This window comes from Eurytemora carolleeae, unplaced genomic scaffold (assembly GCF_000591075.1).
Source record: "Eurytemora carolleeae unplaced genomic scaffold, Eaff_2.0 scaffold75, whole genome shotgun sequence".
In the NCBI taxonomy this organism is placed as follows: Eukaryota; Metazoa; Arthropoda; class Copepoda; order Calanoida; family Temoridae; genus Eurytemora; species Eurytemora carolleeae.
In genome coordinates, this window is record NW_019396178.1 from 403,148 (window position 1) to 422,379 (window position 19,232).

General features: G+C 32.4%; 1 protein-coding gene across 1 annotated transcript in view; it reads right to left on the reverse strand.

Moving 5' to 3' along the window:
- Positions 1-19,232, reverse strand: part of LOC111697326 (glycoprotein-N-acetylgalactosamine 3-beta-galactosyltransferase 1) — a 27,809-nt gene continuing 8,577 nt past the window's right edge. The window contains exons 3-16 of the mRNA XM_023467279.1: positions 14,625-14,728; positions 12,685-12,778; positions 12,487-12,541; positions 11,720-11,767; positions 11,201-11,272; positions 10,484-10,550; positions 9,526-9,625; positions 7,081-7,136; positions 6,594-6,601; positions 4,841-4,918; positions 2,061-2,160; positions 927-981; positions 255-290; positions 1-160 (exon numbers count right to left, since the gene is read on the reverse strand). Coding sequence (XP_023323047.1) covers positions 82-160; positions 255-290; positions 927-981; positions 2,061-2,160; positions 4,841-4,918; positions 6,594-6,601; positions 7,081-7,136; positions 9,526-9,625; positions 10,484-10,550; positions 11,201-11,272; positions 11,720-11,767; positions 12,487-12,541; positions 12,685-12,778; positions 14,625-14,728 — 952 coding nt within the window. The 3' untranslated portion in view covers positions 1-81. The remainder of the gene's footprint in view (positions 161-254; positions 291-926; positions 982-2,060; positions 2,161-4,840; positions 4,919-6,593; positions 6,602-7,080; positions 7,137-9,525; positions 9,626-10,483; positions 10,551-11,200; positions 11,273-11,719; positions 11,768-12,486; positions 12,542-12,684; positions 12,779-14,624; positions 14,729-19,232) is intronic.

The window sequence follows — 19,232 nt, forward strand, 5'->3', positions numbered from 1 at the left end:
CGGGTTTATCATTGAATCCCTTAGGGGTTTAAATTTCCATTGATTCTAATTTGTCTGAGAGTAAATTATTAATTATCTTGGTTAAGATGGTAAAGGAGAGTTAGAAACATCTTTTAGTCTTTCCCGAAGAGTCTCACGAATTTCTTTAATGTCAACCAATCTATAATATTCAAACAAAAGTTAATTTTAACCTTTTGTATTTAAAAAACCTTCTGAGACAGTTATTACAATTTTAGTAATAAAATTTTACTTACTTTAATTTGTAAATAACGTATTCCATTTCGTACATCCTAAACAATTTGAAAACTGTTCAAATTAACCAAGAATTATTTTTTAAATGAGAGCTTAAAAAAATGGTTAAACGAAAGCTGTTCTATTAAATTATTAAATTCAGTTAAGAGAAGGATAAACAAATTGAAAGGAATTGAGTTTTTGCCACAAACTCTGATTTTCTAATCTCTATTTCTTTGTAACCCAATGTCGTAGACCTTAGATATTTCAAACTTTTAATACTTATAGATAAAATAATCTAAGTTTAAAATATCAAAAATTTGCACCATCAGATTGCAAAGATATTGGGATCAGAAGTTTTGAGTTTGTGGCAAAAACTCAATTCCTTTTCTAAAATTTTCATTAAAATATCTTAAACCAGCTCCTTGTAAAAGTTTACTTCTTCTTCTTTAATAGTTGAATTGAAAAATTAGAATTTCTTCTTAAAATTGAAAATTACTCCTGTGGAGTCAGTCAATACAAAATAAAAAAGAGTAAAAGTATAAAAGAACTAAGTTAAACTGCTTGAAACCTAGCCTAGTAAACTGCTTGAAACCTAGCCATTTTGTCAAAATGGAGAAAAGTCTAGTGCTTGACTATAATTCTCTATCCCTTTAAAAAACAAAAACAAATTATTTAAAAAATCTAAAAATTACCTCTGAGGGGTCACATAATGGAAAGATATGGCATATTCACTGCAGCAATCAAATCCTTAAAAGAAAACTGACAGTGGTTGGAAAAGAAAATTGGATCTATAATTTTTCATCCGGATTTAATCATTTATCATTTATCAATTATCCGTAAACTCTTTAAACTGTTAATTTTTAAATCTTAGAACTGTTAATTATTAAACTCTTAGAGCTGTTAATTTTTTTACTCTTAGAACTGTTTACCATATAAGTCTTAGAACTGTTATCTTTAAACTCTTAAAACTGTTAACTATGAAACTCGTAGAACTGTAAATTATATAACTCGTAGAACTGTAAATTATATAACTCTTAGAACTGTTTATCATTTAAGTCTTAGAACTGTTAATTATCAAACTCTTACAACTGTTTATTATAAAACTCGTAGAACTGTTAATTATTTAACTCTTACAACTGTTTATTATTTAAGTCTTAGAACTGTTAATTATTAAATCTTAGAACTGTTTATTATTAAACTCTATGAACTGTTTATTATTAAAATCTCAGAACTGTTTATTATTAAACTCCTAGAAAAGCTTATTTTTAAACACTTTAAACTGTTAATTTTAAATCATTAAATCCATCTCCAGCTCTTAGAACTGTTTGTTATTAAACTCTTAGAACTGTTTATTATTAAACTCTGAGAATTGTTTATTATCAAACTCCTAGAACCATTAATCATTAAACCCTTAAACCATTAATCATTAAACTAAACTCTTAGAACCATTAAACATCAAACTCTTAGAACCATTAATCATTAAACTCTTAGAACCATTAATCATTAAACTCTTCGAACCATTAAACGTCAAACTCTTAGAACCAATAATCATTAAACTCTTAGAACCATTAATCATTAAACTCTTCGAACCATTAAACATCAAACTCTTAGAAGCATTAATCATTAAACTCTTCGAACCATTAATCATTAAACTCTTAGAACCATTAAACATCAAACTCTTAGAATCATTAATCATTAAACTCTTAGAACCATTAATCATTAAACTCTTAAACTATTAATCATTAAACTCTTAGAACCATTAGTCATTAAACTCTTAGAACTGCATTCATGAATAGATTTCACGTGGAAATGTTATATTTAATTACCTGCAACTGGTTTTTTGGACATATAGGTCTGAAGCCAGCTTGTGTTACTAACCGATAACATATCCCATAGTTGAGCGGGAAAAAATGTTTCCTCATTTCTCTAAAATCAACGGAAAATTTCTATGATTTTATCAAATCCGGTTAAAGTAACATGAATTCAAACGATTATGACCCCCCCCCCCCCCTCCACATAAATCCATTATCCCTTTAATGATACATAACATCTTTGAACAGTTTAATTGGGTTAGTTTTTTCCCCTATTTCACCAAAAAAATAGAATAATAGTCCCTTTAAAAGAAGATTTTAGTAAATTGCAGCGCTTCTTCCTCATGACGCGAGAGAGGGAACACCCGGACGCCATGAGCCTTCGCTATGCAGACACGAGCCTCCCAGATTTGCTAGGTAAACCGAGCCTCCACTATGCAGACCAAGCCCCCGCTATGCAGACCGTGCCTTCGCTATGCAGTAAACGAGCCTCCACCATACAGCACAGCTTTTTTTAATCTTGGTTTTTAAGTATAATGAAAAATTTTAACAACTTTTTTTGACGTAGTGGCATAAGAATTTGCTAAAGATTAGAGTCATCTCTTTATTGTCATGATTAGAAACATATGGACTCATAAAGTGGTTTATAAGAATTATACTAAACTTTAAACATTTCTTACGCAGAAAGGAAGATATTTTTGAAAAATGTTAAGATTTAAGAAAAATTATACAAATTTTCTAAATTTAAATTGAACTTCAAAAAAGGTATTGCTTAAATCAAAGATTATAAAAGATGAAATGAAATTCAATTAAAATTTTTTCTCTAAATATTTTCCTTTTTGTTTAAAAAAAAGTTTAAACTTTAATTTGGCACTTTATTAGTCATAATTAGGCACTATTTATGATACTTGAGAAATACTCCCAACCTTTAAGAAACCTCATTACTGCACAGCTGAGGCTTGGGCTCCCTAGCAAATCTGGGAGGCTCGTGTCTGCATAGCTTAAGCTCATGTGTCCGGGGATTCCCTCCCTATTGACGCTTATAATATAGAATCACACTCTATGCAGTATTTGGTTTGGAAAGTGTCATAGGGTAAGAGACTGAAAAGAAAACAATCTAGGAAAAAGCTAAATGTGGTTTTTAACTATTCTGGTATAGAGCTTTCTCAAGACATGGAAAATCTTCTCAACAGAGGTTTAAGCTTTGCTATTACCCCATTATCTCTCAATCTTTCACAGGTTTTAGTGGATTTTTCTAAATTTGAAAGGAAACTTCGCTGGAGGGAGTTTTTTGCCACTCAGGAAGACGACCATGAATATCAACCTTCAATCTTCAGAAAGGAAAAAACTAACCTTCCTCGTAATCATAAACCACCAGAAGAGCTTAAAATGTTTTGTCATGCAGTTAAATCAGAAATCCTAGACCCAGAGAATAGAAATAAAATCAGACCTAACCTACCTCCTGGAGAATTAAAAGCTCTTAAAGAGTTGATCAGTCTTCAGAGAAACCGGGTGATCACTATAAAACCTTGTGATAAGGGTGCAGGAATCATAATTCTGAAGTTTGAGAGTTATATGGAATCCTGTCTGAACGAACTTTCTAACCAACAACTGCAAGAGAATGGAACACTAAATCCGTACTATGTACAAGTTGAAGAGAAGGAAGTTGAAGAAACAAAGAAACAGATAAAGTCTGTTTTAGATACTGCAGCTGATAAGAATTTCATCACAACTGAAGAACTTAAAGCTATGCTGGCTGATGACAAGAATCCAGCAAAGTTTTATCAGCTGTTCAANAGGAAGGCCCCCCTCCCCCTCCCCCGACTCACGGAAAAGTTCGTTAATTAGATCGACCCCCACCCCAACTCAATATTCACACATCTACACAGTTTGTTTTTAATCTTTGTGAAGAAACAATCTCAAGGAATAATAATTGTCTAAAAACATTTTTTTAGAAAGTGAATATTTGCAAATTATCTTTTTCCCATCTCATAATCTGAGTTCTTTTCCCTTATGTCCATTTGACAGCCCAAATTTTTATTTTGAATAATCTTTTTGTTTGTTTATATTCTTGTGATTTTTACATTTTTTTTATTTTTTTAATCAATTTTGATGGTTATTATATCGTTTGAACTGACGATGGTCAACCCAGACCGAAATATATTTTCAATAAATGTGGAACTAACATCTACTTTTTTACTCTACAGAGGTTTGGTTCATCACCATCACTGAATTTTATGTCGTAGGGTACACAAGGGGGAGATTTTGGGGGCTCCGCCCCCCCCCCCTAAATCAATAAAATCTTTGGTGTCCAGGAGCTTTTAGGCCCCAACGGGTGCTGAGTCCCATTGGAAAGAAAACTGATTTAAGCTTCCCCCTGGACAAATTACTGTGTACGCCCCTGGAAACTGTGATTCTATGAGATACATTTTCCAACATTTTGAATTTTGATATGTTATGTCTTGGTAGCTTATCATGTACATTTCAAAACTGTCGTTGTACCTTCAAGTGATCCTTCATTTAAAAAGAGACATGCCCGATTCGCAACGATACTCTTGAAACCTTTATCTGATCCATAATATGGAAAATATTCTGATGAATCATTGTATTTTTTTTAGAGAAATCACAATTGAAATTAATCAGTATCAAATTAAAACATATACTTTATAAAACAAAGCTTTGTAGGGTAGCTCTGTACATCGGACATTCCACTCTGTAAATGGGGAGGGGGGAGGGGGGAGGGGGCTTAAAATTACGTTTACTGTCCCTTTAAGTTTGCGCAAAAAATACTTCACCTTTTTATCTCTTGAATCTGAGGGTTTAACTCCTATTTTAGAGAGGCACGATCCCATCTCCACATCTTCATATCCATCCTGAATTCAAGTTCAGATAATATTAAATCCATATCCATCCAGAATTCAAGTTCGGATAATATTGAATCCATATCCATCCTCAATTCAAGTTCGGATAATATTGAATCCATATCCATCCTGAATTTAAGTTCAGATAATATTGAATCCATATCCATCCAGAATTCAAGTTCGGATAATATTGAATCCATATCCATCCTCAATTCAAGTTCGGATAATATTAAATCCATATCCATCCTGAATTCAAGTTCTGATAATATTCAATCCATATCCATCCTAAATTCAAGTTCGGATAATACTAAATCCATATCCATCCTAAATTCAAGTTCGGATAATATTAAATCCATATCCATCCTGAGTTCAAGTTCAGATAATATTAAATCCATATCTATCCTAAATTCAAGTTCGGATAATATTAAATCCATATCCATCCTAAATTCAAGTTCGGCTGATATTTAATCCATATCCATCCTAAATTCAAATTAGGATAATATTAAATCCATATCCATCGTAAATTCAAGTTCGAATAATATTAAAACCATAATTCCATATCCATCCTGAATTCAAGTTCGGATAATATTAAATCCATATCCATCATAAATTCAAGTTAGGATAATATTAAATCCATATCGATCCTAAATTCAAGTTCGGATAATATTAAATCCATATCCATCCTAAATTCAAGTTCAGATATAATATTAAATCTATATCCATCCTAAATTCAAGTTCGGCTAATATTAAATCCATATCCATCCTGAATTCAAGTTCGGATAATATTAAATCCACATCCATCCTAAATTCAAGTTCAAATAATATTAAATCCATATCCATCATAAATTCAAATTAGGATAATATTAAATCCATATTCATCCTAAATTCAAGTTCGGATAATAGTTAATCCATATCCATCCTAAATTCAAGTTCGGATAATATTAAATCCACATCCATCCTAAATTCAAGTTCAGATAATATTAAAGAAAATCAAATTGCAGACTTATGTGGGAGAGCTCTAACTTCCAAATTCTAAACTACAGAATTTATTTTATTAAATCAAGAATGGAATTGGGTCCCCCAGATGAGACTTCAGAGACGACTGTACAGAACTTCTTCTGTTTCCTTATATTTATGATTCCCTCCAACTATAAACTAATTTGCAAAATCATTGAATAAACTTTAAATTACTTTCTTTGTTTGCAAAATCATTGAAAAAGATATTTAAAGAGTTTAAAGACCACAAGTCAGAGGATCTTTAAAGTCTCATCCTGTAGGTGCTAATGTTTGTATTGTCATTCTTTGTACTTCTATTGGTAAAACAAAATATTTGATATGCTGACATATTTTGTGCTGCCAAAAATACAAATGTATTTTAAATTGGTAACGATATGAAATTGACAGTTTTATAAATAAACATCTCATTGATATACAATTTAATAGAACAGAATAAAAGTAGACTATAAGATAAAGATTTCAAAAAAAAAAATTTTATTACTCGATTTGTCATAAATGAAAGATATACAGAATAGATTTCACAGCTAGACAAAAAAACAAAGCTTCGAAATTGGGTTTGAATGTCAAGAATGTCAAGAATGTCAAGAATGTCAAGAATGTCAAGAATGTGGAAAGAATGTCATAAATGGAAAAACGGAATAATTATACATTTATAAAATAGTTTACTTACATCGTTTTCTATATGCCGAGAGTAAACAGTGGAACTTTAAATTATTAATAAAAAGATTTTGTTTAAAGGTTTTGATTTTAAGATGTTTAATAAATAAAATTTATTAACACTTCTTCAAGTTTTCTCGACAAAGGAGTCTTTGCCACAAACTCTGAATTTTAAATCCCTATATCTTCAGAACCCAATGTCGTAGACTTTAGATATTTCAAACTATGAATTGTGTTAGTTAAAGTGATCTAAGTTTGAAATATAAAAGGTTTACACAATAAGGTTGGCAAGATATAAGCATTAGAAAATTTGAGTTTGTGACAAAAACTCATTTACAGAAGTTTTGTCATTTAGAAGTATCATTTCACGTATTTATATTTAGTTTTTCAGGAATTTTTCTTTCAGGAGTTTGTCTTTCAGGAGTTTGTATGAGTGTTAGGAGTTTGATCTCGAATTTGTCACACAAAAAAACATATAAATTTTATGTTCCATTGTTTACCCCTGCATAAACTACTGTTGGTGAATGCTTTTGTAACCAGTATCTCTACAGCTTTCCTGGACAAATAAAAAACTGAATTAAAAGAAAAAATTATGTTTGAAAATATCTTCTTGTTAAATAAAAACAGTTTTATGTTTTCAAATATAACAATACAAAATGGGACATTTAAAACAAATTTTTGACTAATCACCAAACATCAGAAAAAATAAAATTAAAATATTTGTGTTTTATTTTTACTCATGATCATCCATACGTCTATTCCAGACTCTACAGTTCCTTTAAAGTACTTTAAGTACGTCTATTCTATACTCTACAGTTCCTTTAAAGTACTTTAAGTACGTCTATTTTAGACTCACAGATCCTTCAAGGTGCAAAACTGAATCTTGCAGAAGAAAGCTGATTAAATATTAAAAATTAATTAAGGTAATTTGGAAAATACATGTTGTCCACCAAACTTGAGAGTAGAACGACGACTTGAAATACGACTTTGATTTTATTAGAGGCAATCATTTGCCAACAACCTACTTTTACATATTTTTCAAGTTCTGGCATTTCTAAAAATTGGTCTTCTTTTTTTTGCCAGAAATATCAAGAATTGCGTTCAGGATTCAATTATTTAACTTTTCGAAATCTCAAGATTCATAATACAGCATAAACTTCATCCTATCCTTCCCAACTTTGTCTCCACATGTTTTAATCTGACTAATCCTACTGAATAAACTTCATCCTATCCTTCCCAACTTTGTCTCCACATATTTTAATCTGACTTATCGTACTGAATAAACTTCATCCTATCCTTCCCAACTTTGTCTCCACATATTTTAATCTGACTAATCGTACTGAATAAACTTCATCCTATCCTTCCCAACTTTGTCTCCACATATTTTAATCTGACTAATCGTACTGAATAAAAATTACCGGGAAATCTTTCTTTTGGCCTTAATTATATGACTTAGAACAATTAAATCTGCTATATAATGTCGTCGCTGATTGCGAGCAGCTATATGTTAAAACGCTGAAAATGTTGTTTTCACTTTTCCAGTTTCTACTCCAACCTTACTTGTTTACAATTAATAAGTTTTTTGGTTATTGTTGAAACGATTCAAACGTCATATTTAATTATCAAATTTTTAGCTCATATGCACTGAGTTTAATTACTAATTAATTCTTGCTATTGTTTGTCTTAAACTTGTCGATATTTAGTATAGTGAAATATATAAATGTAATCTACTTCCGTACATTAAAAATTGTGATATATAACTTCATTGTTAGAACAAATAGCCTAGCGAAAAATAACAAATATTTAGTTTAAAAAAACTTTTCGAAATCTGAACAGAATTCTTCTTTAGTAATATTGTTTTACTTGAAAGGATAAACCCCAAAGGGGGTAACAATACTCTAGAGTCTAGACGAATATAGTCTAACACCAATAAAAGACAAAGTAGTTGAACAGTTATATCAAAAGTATAATAGGAAATAGGTTACAAAGTTGTATAAAACTATAAAACAATGAACTAAATTAGCTATGTAGGTATACTGCTACTACAGTCTCAATCAGATCCACAGATTTGGTTTCCTGGAATCTTCTTACAAGACAGAGGAATCCATTCTCCCTGCCTACTTTATTCAGAGGGACAACTTCTGTGCTCTTCTCTATTTAGAATCTCAGTTCCAAGACTCTTCTTTAACCAGAGTTTTAAGACTCTTCCTTTAACAAGAGCCTTAACCAGAGTAATCTGGTTTTTTCCCACAGCTCTGATGCAACCCAGCAGTTCCCAGTGGATTGAGTATCCTACAGCTCTGATGCAACCCAGCAGTTCCCAGTGGATTGAGTATCCTACAACTGTATAGGGAGTTGGCGAATTACTTCATCCTATACTCTCTGAGGACTGATGCACAACTGGCAGGGCTTCTTTCTTTCTCCTTCCCTCTCTGTGTTCTAAACCCAGATCCCGCGATTTCTTAGTCCTAGGGCCAGCTAGCTGGTCAGGCCCTGTGGGGGGCAACACTAGATAGGGCGGCTGGAGCAGGGTTTGGGTTGATTTGTGCTGAAGAATTTTCCATCATGCTCTATACCAATCTTCCGCAGGGAGGGGGGGGGGGGGGGGAGGGTTACAATATCGAACACACATAAAAGGTTATCTTTTTATTATTAACTCTATTATTATACTATAGACTTGAAAAGAATTCAACATTAATAAGCCAAGAGTTCAATACCCTTTTTGTTTGGCTTTATTCTTAGATTGCATTTGTTTATGAATCATTTCTCTGACTGGGATGAGATTATGTACATAGTACATAGGTATGAACCCTGGTTGGGTTTACAATACTTAAAAAATTATGTTTACAAAAAAATGCCACAATTTATTTCAAAGATGCAAGGCAATTTTCAAGTCATGCTTCGTGGGACACCCTGTACGACTCAAATCATTCATAAAATCCTACCTTGAAAGAATATATCCTGAGCCTCCACTCATATATCCTTGATCAACGCTTATACCAAAATGTTGTCCAAAAAAAGTTGGGAATTCCGGATCATGTTGAGCTAAAATATAATTATGTTGGTAATAATGTTGTACTGGTTTGCCAAAAAATGTTTATTAAAATGACGACTTTAAGATCATCTTAGATTTCTGAAAGTTGAAAAATTATTTTAAAGTGTTTTAAACAAGACTTACGTCTAATTGGGTTTTCAAATATTGTTTACTCTGTCCAAATTTCTCATTATTTCCGTCGATTTTAAAGGTATAAAAATGTTTAGACCACATTTTTAGAAATTATTCACAAAAAAGGACAGGGCAGATCATCATGTTTATTTAAATTATAGAGATCAAATAAAAAAATTCAAAATTTTATTAAGTTTGATGAAAAGAATTGAGTCTTTACCACAAACTTAAATTTTCTAAACCATTTTTCTTTGCAGCCTGATGGCTATAGATGGTGTAAATCTTTATAACAATGCTTTTAAAGCAGGTACAGGGTGTCCCACGAAACATGACAGTTGGTGAATCGTTTTGAATGTCTTCTTCCATATACGTTATAATATATTAAACACTTTTTGCAGTTTATTTCATTAAAAATTCTCTTACTCAAATATGTTTTACTTAGAAATCAAATTTATTATTTTATGAATGCCATGTAATATTTTTTAATATTCTCTTTGGTATCAAACAACTTAACAAATTATGGAAGAACACATTTTAAACTATTTACCAACTGTCATGTTTCGTGGGACACCCTGTATATAAGGCAATTTCTTAAGACTTTAGAAGTTCAAACTACCTCTCACTATATGTTCAAACTTAACAAATAAGCTGTGTTCATTGCCATATATTTTATTTGACCTTGGGAACAGCACTCGTTTCTGACCAGTAAACTTGTTTGAAAGCTTTTTAATCATTACCGAGCATATTATGAAGATTTTCCATTATAACATATGTATCATCATCAGCTTTCATCACCCAATCCACCTAGTAACAAAATAAACTGAAAAACTTTCAAAAATATTTTTGAAGATCAAAATTTTTTTTACTTATTTTTGTAATACAATGATGTAAAAGAGATAAATTTTTATGGTCAAGGAATCTGGTAAATTGTAACGATCGTTACTGGGGCGTATAAAGGATTTAATCATGGAGGGGGAAAAATGATAAAAGTATAATTTTGCCCCCCCCCCCCCTGGACGGAATGGGGCTAATGTGGGGTTTAAGATGGAACACAGCATTGTATGAAGTTCCTCAGCTAGAAAGTTCCTGGATACAAACAGTTAACACCTTATTAAGTTCTTCTCATTGTTAAATTAACTTTTTTACAGGGAGGATGAAAAATGTCGTCTTCTTCTTTCATAAAATTGAAATAACATTTTTTAAGTGTGGATCTGGCCAAAAACAATATGGTTTAATAACGATCGGAAGGTTTAAACGAATTTTAAACAATAAGTTTAATCTTTTTTAATGAATTCTAGAAATAGCTCTCTATATAAATAAGCCAGGGGGGCGTACGGGGACCTATCCCGAGGGGTGAATCAGCCCTCGACTGACCCCCCACCCCCGGGAAAATGTCTGTATACACTATAACACCCCTGTTTTAAATGAACTCAGTAGTGAGTATATAAATAAACCTGATCTAGGAGATAATCGAATGCAAACTGGAATCCATATTTAGTTTTAGACCAAAGATTTCCATAATTTTCCTGACAAAAAAATGTTCTGTTTCATCAAGTTTACATGATAAGTTTTTTTTTCAATTCGGTCAAGAAATGCTTATACAGGGTGTCAAAAAAACTGTGCAGTAGGGGTTTTAGTAATTGAGGAAACAATTTTCGTTCAATTATTACGATCAAGGTGTAATTCGAAAGCTCTATATTTCAGTTATTTCATGATGAGGCCTAGAAGTAAAACTTTTACATCATGAAATAGCTGAATTATAGAGCTTTCGAATGACACCTTGATCGTAAAAAATGAACGAAAATTGTTTCCTCAGTTACTAATATCTCTACTGCACAGTTTTTTTTTGAGACAATCTTTATATGCAGGCGGGTGTTCCAATTAACATGAAAATTGAGTAAAGATTTCGAGATCGTCTTTTATCATGGTTATTGAGAAAGATATAATCCGTAGAATTATTTAGTTTGCAGTACCTCGGCCGGATTATGTAGAACAGGTAAACCATGATCTCCGTCTTCAGACTAAATAATTAAAATATATGTAAACTGTACAGTGTACATCCATCTATTTATTTACAATTCTTTTTCGCTTATAATGGGCCAACTAATTAAAACAACCAACTCTGTTTAGGCGGGTCCAAACTACATAGTAAATTGTGATTGTTATTTGTATTATCTCGTGCTTTGTAGTTGAATAAAAATTTGAAATATAACTTGTATTTTTTAAAATTTACAAATTAAAATTTTTTTCCTTTACAAAATATTTTAAGAATGACGATAATAAATCGAATACTCTTAAACGATAATCCGTTTATGAAACCATCATGTACTTTATCATTCATGGTCACTTCATGGTCATTTTTATTATAGCTGTGCTGTAAAGTAACCATGGTGCTATTTTGTTAAATCTCACATTCATTTGAAGCACCAGACCGATATAAAAGCAGCTAGAACAAGTGAAATGTATGTATATTGCATACAGACTATAGATTGCAAAACTGGACGGTACACCAAATGAATTATTCCCTTCTGTGAGATTATTGTAAACAACCAAGGTGTAAGGAATAGATACAACTGACGCGGCCCGCCCTACCATATGATTATACATGCTTTGCAGACTCTACTTCATTTTTAAAATAAATATTTGTCTGATGTACAATTACCGCGTATACTTTTCTGAATATTTCTTCTACAAATGGAGAGAGATAAGCTTTAACTCTTGTTTTTAATTTATTTTATACCTCTGTGCTAATAAAATACAAAAATGTGCATCTACTCCCCCAGGTATCATAAACCCTAAAATACTTTAATTATTGTTTATCATTATCACTATTATTGTTATTATCATTCTTATTATTATCATTATTGTTATTTTTATTATTATTATTATTATTNAAATCAAATAAATTATTTTTAAAAATATATAATTTTAATTTAACGTGTTTTTAACTTTCCTGAGTGGAGATTTAGTTGCTTTGAACTTGACAAATTCACTCCCAAGATGATATTTATAGTTCGTAACAGAATCTGTTTCTAAAAACAAATGTTAACTTTTAACTATTTTTTACACTCTATGGGATAGTTAAGTTAAATAACCACCTGAGAAGTTTCCGTGAAAAAATTCTTGTATTTTCATCTCAAAAGACGATAAAATTGTGTACTACTTTTTCAGGAGATCATAAATTTTACTTAATCACTGGTTCTCTCCAATTTTGCTTACAAAACATCCCTCTGAATGCTATGGAGGTTTTGTAGGCAAAATTGGTCCAGGGAACCCGTGGTAAAGTGAAATCCTCTTAACTTTCCAGTAAAGCAGTTGTAAATCATATATATTGTCTCTCTCTTTGTCTCTCTGTCTGTCTGCCAGTTTGTCCTATCATAACTCATTAACCCCTTGACCGATTTGCCTCAAATTTTGATTGGGGAACTCGGGAGACCCACGGGTTTAAGATTCTAAATTGAGTGAATCGGGAAAATAGTTAAAGTCATAATTTACAACAAAGGGCGGGCAAACAGTAGGACTAACTATGACTACCCTGGGTAACGCTGGGTTCCCAATCTAGAAATTAATAACACTGTTATTTTGGTTCGCATTGCTTTACAATTTTTCGACAGAAAGATTCTCATTATCGAAAAAAATTTAGATACAGAGAAGCTTTAAGTTAACAAACTTTGTAATGTGCAAAAATAATATTGATAATTGATAATTTTATGAAATGGTTGTGCAACCAATGAACTTTTTTTTCCCGCGGTACTATAAATACAGCCAATATAACATTATAGCACGATAACCACTTTATAGTACGCGTCTATATAATAAAATTTACTATGAAGTAACCTTGAGTGATAAAGTACACAATAGTTTCAAAAAATATTTCCTAATAAAGTATATATGTTTTCTAACAAAATGGAAGCCAACTACAGCTTGCATTCTTATCATTCTTTACAAATAAAGCTTGGCGAAATTTGCCAAAAATAAATTGTGTATTTTGCTTGATCAATTTAGTTTTAGAAATATCTTAATTCTTTTGAAGTTTTAATCAGTTTTTAAACAAGGCTTTTCCCCCATCATCTATTTCAATTTTGAACATTTTCTCTTAGTATCCATTGTAAAACAAAAAGGAACAAAAAATTTCGCGGATTTAAAAAAAAATTCATTGATTTTCAAAATTTTTAAAATTCCAATTTTGTTAGTGGCAAATTTTTGAAAATACGATCATCGCCTTCCCTGGGGTGTTGTGTGGCCCCACTCACAATTAGGGCCCGATCGGTTCAGCCGTTTTGACGTTCATTGTATACAAACAAATAAACAGACAGATAGACAGACAATCAAAGTATATAAATTAAGTGTTCAGATTTTTATTTCTATAAATACCCATTAGCTTTTCATATTGATTGTGTCGGAACACAATACCAACCTTGCGTTCTCTTTCATACAATCCATATATTGGATTTTAATTAATAATGTGTGTATATTATTATTATAATTAAAGTATATTATATCATTATTATATTACTAAGGAAATTCTCGCTATAAGTAAATAAGTAGCTTTATTCCATTCTATAAGCAACATTATTACATTATTAACCGATTTTACTTTTTAATATTAATTAATAAGTATTTGTGTTGTTGATAATATTAATATGTCTAAACTCTAAATACAAATACTAAATTACATTAATCACTTTCTCTCCCTAAGGCAAAGAAAAATATACGTACACTGTTCTCTGGGAGAACAAGTTTAAGAGTAGGGATGAACAAGGTTAATAATATTGCTCAAAATGGGATAAAATATTCAAATTCCCCTACTATGTGGCTTAAAACAAGCTATTGTATATTTTATGACATTAGCTTACCAGCTTTAGACAACTACATTACCTGATTCTAATTCAAAAGTTTTTGTCTCAGATATAGAAAAGTTCTGAGATGATTCCACTATAAACTGGGTGAACTTTACGCTGTCAATTCCCATTAACATAAATCTAAAAATAATGAAAATTATGAGGAAAATAATGAAAATTATGAGGAAAATAATGAAAATTATGAGGAAAATAATGAAAATTATGAGGAAAATAATGAAAATTATGAGGAAAATAATGAAATCTTTTTTATAAATGATTGATCCGCACTAGAATACTGCACAGTGCACAGTTGTGTAATCAGAATGTTCAAAACAAATCCCTCCTTTACATCTATAAATACTTTGTTTGTCTGTTCGTTTGTTTGAAATCGATAAACGTCAACACGACTGAACAGATCGGGCCTAAATTAGAAAATGCTCAAAATTAGAAAAATTTGTCTCCATCTATTTAGATTTTTGTAAGATTTTAAAAATCCAAGAAAAAACATTTTTGAATCCGCGAACTTTTTTTATTGTTTTATATTGTACAAAGCTAGAGAAGATGCTCACAGACAAAAGCTTAGGGGGGGGAGGGGGGCCCAGGAAAATTGGGGGGGACGTCCCTCCCTGGAAAACTGGGGGCGGACGACCCACCACCTTGAAAAATTAGGAGCACAAGAGGAGAGAGCAAACACCTTCTAGCCCATCAGTTTTGATGTTTAAAGAATTGATCCAATAAAAAAAAAAATTCCTGCGGTGCCACTTTTTCATTAAAAATGAAGATTTTTCAAAAATTCCAAATCTTGCAAACTCACTTTCTACCTTCCACCTTCCACCCCCAGCTGATCATGGTTTTGACATAAAATTGACCGAATTCCCTGTAAAAAAAATCAAGGGGGGGTTCCATTTCCCCCCCCCCCCTGGAAAACATCAAAAGCCGCCCCTGCTCTAAGAAGTTGACATAGAAGATGGGCCCATAAAGGCCTGGTAGTGTATACTACATGTAACAATAACATACAGGGTTCCCACAAAGAATGAGACTGTAAAGACGACTAAAAACGCTTCAAATACAACGATTTTACATTAAAAACAGATCTTCTGCCTTAAATGTGGTCTTTAGATGGTTTATGTAATGATTTTGCATAGAATCAAAGACTTTAATAGTTACAGAAATAAAAGAGACATTATAAATTCCGTATAGTCGTCGCTGAAGTCTCATCCTTTGCAGATAACCTTTGTACAAAAGCAAGGTATTTCGTGAAAGCCCAGACTAAATACATGTTAAATTTGGTTTTTTAGTTTATAAATATTTCTAAATACAGGGTGTCCCAGGAAACATGACAGTTGGTAAATAGTTTAAAATGTCTTCTTCCATAATTTGTTAAGTTGTTTGATACCAAAGATGATGATAAGAAATAATAAATGGCAGTAATATCATAGTAAAATTGATTTCAAACAAATCTATATTTGAGTAAAAGATTTGTTTAACGAAATAAGCTGCAAAAAGTCTTCCAACCAGCTGGAACACATACCCAGTCATAGCAGTTGTAGCTAAACAAAGTAAAGCAAATAAACATTTTAGTATCTCGGCCATTGGAAATCTCTGAAACAATTATATTTAAATATACAATATATATAAAGTTGTAATCTGTGTTTGTCTGTCATGTCTGTTTGTTTGTCCGATCATAAATCAGGAACTCCTGGCTGATATTAGCCTCAAATTTTGATTGGGGAACTCGGGAGACCCACGGGAATGTTTTTGCTTAATTTTAAGACTCTAAGTTGAGTGGGTCGACTTTCATAGCGAAAATTTAGTTTCCAGGTAAAATCGTTCAAGTGCGGGTAAACGGCGGGAGTAACCTTTAGTAACCTTGGCAGCGCGCGCTGGGTTCCCAAGCTAGTACAATATATTCTGATTGTTCTAAAAATTCTCGATTATCTTTAAACGACCATTTCCATTTTAAACTTTATTACGTCTTTGTGTAATTTTGGACAGGGATGGTATTTCACAGCTGCAACGCACTTTTTGCCTTATTTGGTAAATTTCTATTCAAAGTCTTACATGTAAAAACAAGTAATTTGGACATAAAAAGATATTAACACTGTTCCAGGGGGGATGATAGTTAACTACCTGGGCCGCTGTCTAGCCTAAGTGTACACCTAGGACAGTTTACTGATAAGGGATATTAAGAGATTATGGCCTATATCATACAGTACACACATCAAATATGCATTTCGCTTTCAGAGTACAAGTGTATGGGGAGGTTTTGTATCTTAAATTTTACTCAGTTTTATCAGAATCGTATACTAACCATGAAATATTGCTCTGTAAAAGACTGCAATCGTACGTCATCTTGTGAAAATGTAATCCTGCACACGTTAAAAGAGCAGTGGATTGCAATAGTCAAATGGAAAACAGATTCTCCTGGCCGGATATGCAGTCGGCATTTTGAAAATAAATGCTATAGAAGTCTCTGTGGTAAAAGGTTATGGAACAATGCTGTACCCATAGATTTGGCTGTTCCTACAGATTTTCATGTCTAAGTGATAAAGAAAGACCATGGTATGCCCTGCCTTATTCTCAAGAAACTATTCAACTCCAAGATAGTGCGGAAATGGGAATGAAATACAGAGAGAGATGTTACAACCATCAAAAGCGAAAAAAAACTTGAAAAAACTGTGGAAGATCTCCGGCCAGGATACACTTAAAACTACGTGCCAAAAATATTCCATCCAAGAGAGTACCATGGAGCTACTAATGGCCTCTGCTTACTGCAATATCACATCAGAGCTTTAGTCATTTCCCTGCAACTTATGTGGGTTTGTTTACATTGCTCCCACATTGTACAGTACATAATATGCGTATATCTGAGTTGGGCGTTCCTGTATATAGTTCCTTGATTAGATCGGCTGCCTTTGTTATTGTTGTTACACAGAAACTAGTTCTTCAGCAATACAAAAACGTGCAACGAGTACGGGAATTCCATCGCCCCCTCCTTGTATTCTATTAGCACCGATTCAAGCAACGCCCCAGCAAAAAGTACAAATAGTTAAAACCGCTGACGTCAAAATTCAAGTTCGCGGATTACTTCCCGGTCAACAACTAGTGCATATGCCGGACGGAAAGTTGTCAGCAGATAACAGCTTAAGATGTTGTAAGATACCAGCTGTAGCTGTCAGCAAAAACTGTATGCAAAGAGAAAATGTACGTAATCAAGGGCGTATACAGGGGGGCGTAGCCCCCCCCCCCCCAATAGAACTTAGAGCTATCACAATTTTTCAATCTAAAACTTTAGAGTGAATAGTATTAAAAACATTAATTTGCTTTTTTTCTGCTAGTTTTGTTTGATGGAGAGATGAAGTAGTCCTTTAGGATAATTGGACTGTATAGTGTACATGGGTTCCTTTAAAGTATCCAAAAAGTCAAATGTTTTGAATTTACGGTTTAAATTTGCCCCCCCCCTAGAAGCTCTTGGGGGGGGGGGCAAAGTTTTTTTCTCGCTTTGCGCATATTTTACCTCCATTTACGCCCTCGTTCACAATTGAAATATAAGATTAGTCTAGTAATCGTTAAAAAACAATAGTTTGATATTTTATTTTTAGGTTTGTTTGGAACTGTTTGCCACATGAGAGTACGCTTAGAGACTAGAGTGCAAGTATTGATGGATCCCCTGGGCTCTCAAATCAAGTATTTTCATGCTTGAAACAACAATTGTATGGCAATTTATGAATAAAAGTCTTTTAAAGTAACCAATTTTTAGTGAGATATTCCAATATTAGTTTGAATTATTAGTGTGTTAAGTTTTCCTTTGAAAGTGTGATTGAAAATAAAGAAAGATTATCTAGTTTTTAGTTACATAAATTACCGAGAGCCATGTAGCCCAGAGTTTTTTGATTGAAAACTTTTTCCTTCTTAAATGAAAATAAATATTTTCAAAAATCATCCCCGAGTACTGTGATATGCTGATTGATCTTTGGAAGTGAAGTACATGGCCTGTGCAATTAGTAAAGGATTAGCGTACATCATTACTCTATATACTATAACCTCGTTGCACTGTTCTCTGGGTCTGGGAGAAAACATAAATGGGAAAAATGTTCTAAATACCACAAGTCTTTACAGGAAAAAAATAGGTTGGATTCCAGAGCTGGAAAGGCATTACCAATTTTTTGTTTCTTCAATTCTGGAGTGGGATATTTTTTGCCACCCCCTGTTTCTGCCTCTGATATGCACAATGTACATTTGACATACTTTAAGTAAAAGTATTCTAGTTTTTCTCTTTGAAAGTTGATTATTTGTAATTTTGGTTCTCTATAAAGTCACATGCAGATTTATGCAGTATGAGAAGGAAAGTAAGAAAAATGGAAGAAGCGAAGAAATTAAAATGGGGGTGTTTGGAATTGTGTGATCTAAAACTACTTGCACTGAAGGTCAAAACTCTGAAGTCAAGAGAGCGGGGGAAGGCAGGCGGCCATCAGCCACACCATTGCCCCCTTCAATGCCACACATTATCTTTTTTGTCTTCCGGCAGCAATGAGCCACAACCGTTCGTTTCGTTAACAATCAAAAAATTAACGGTTTTTGCCGTTCGTTATGAACTTATGGTGCATCATTTTTATTGTTCATAATGTTTTAAAAAATAAGCCAT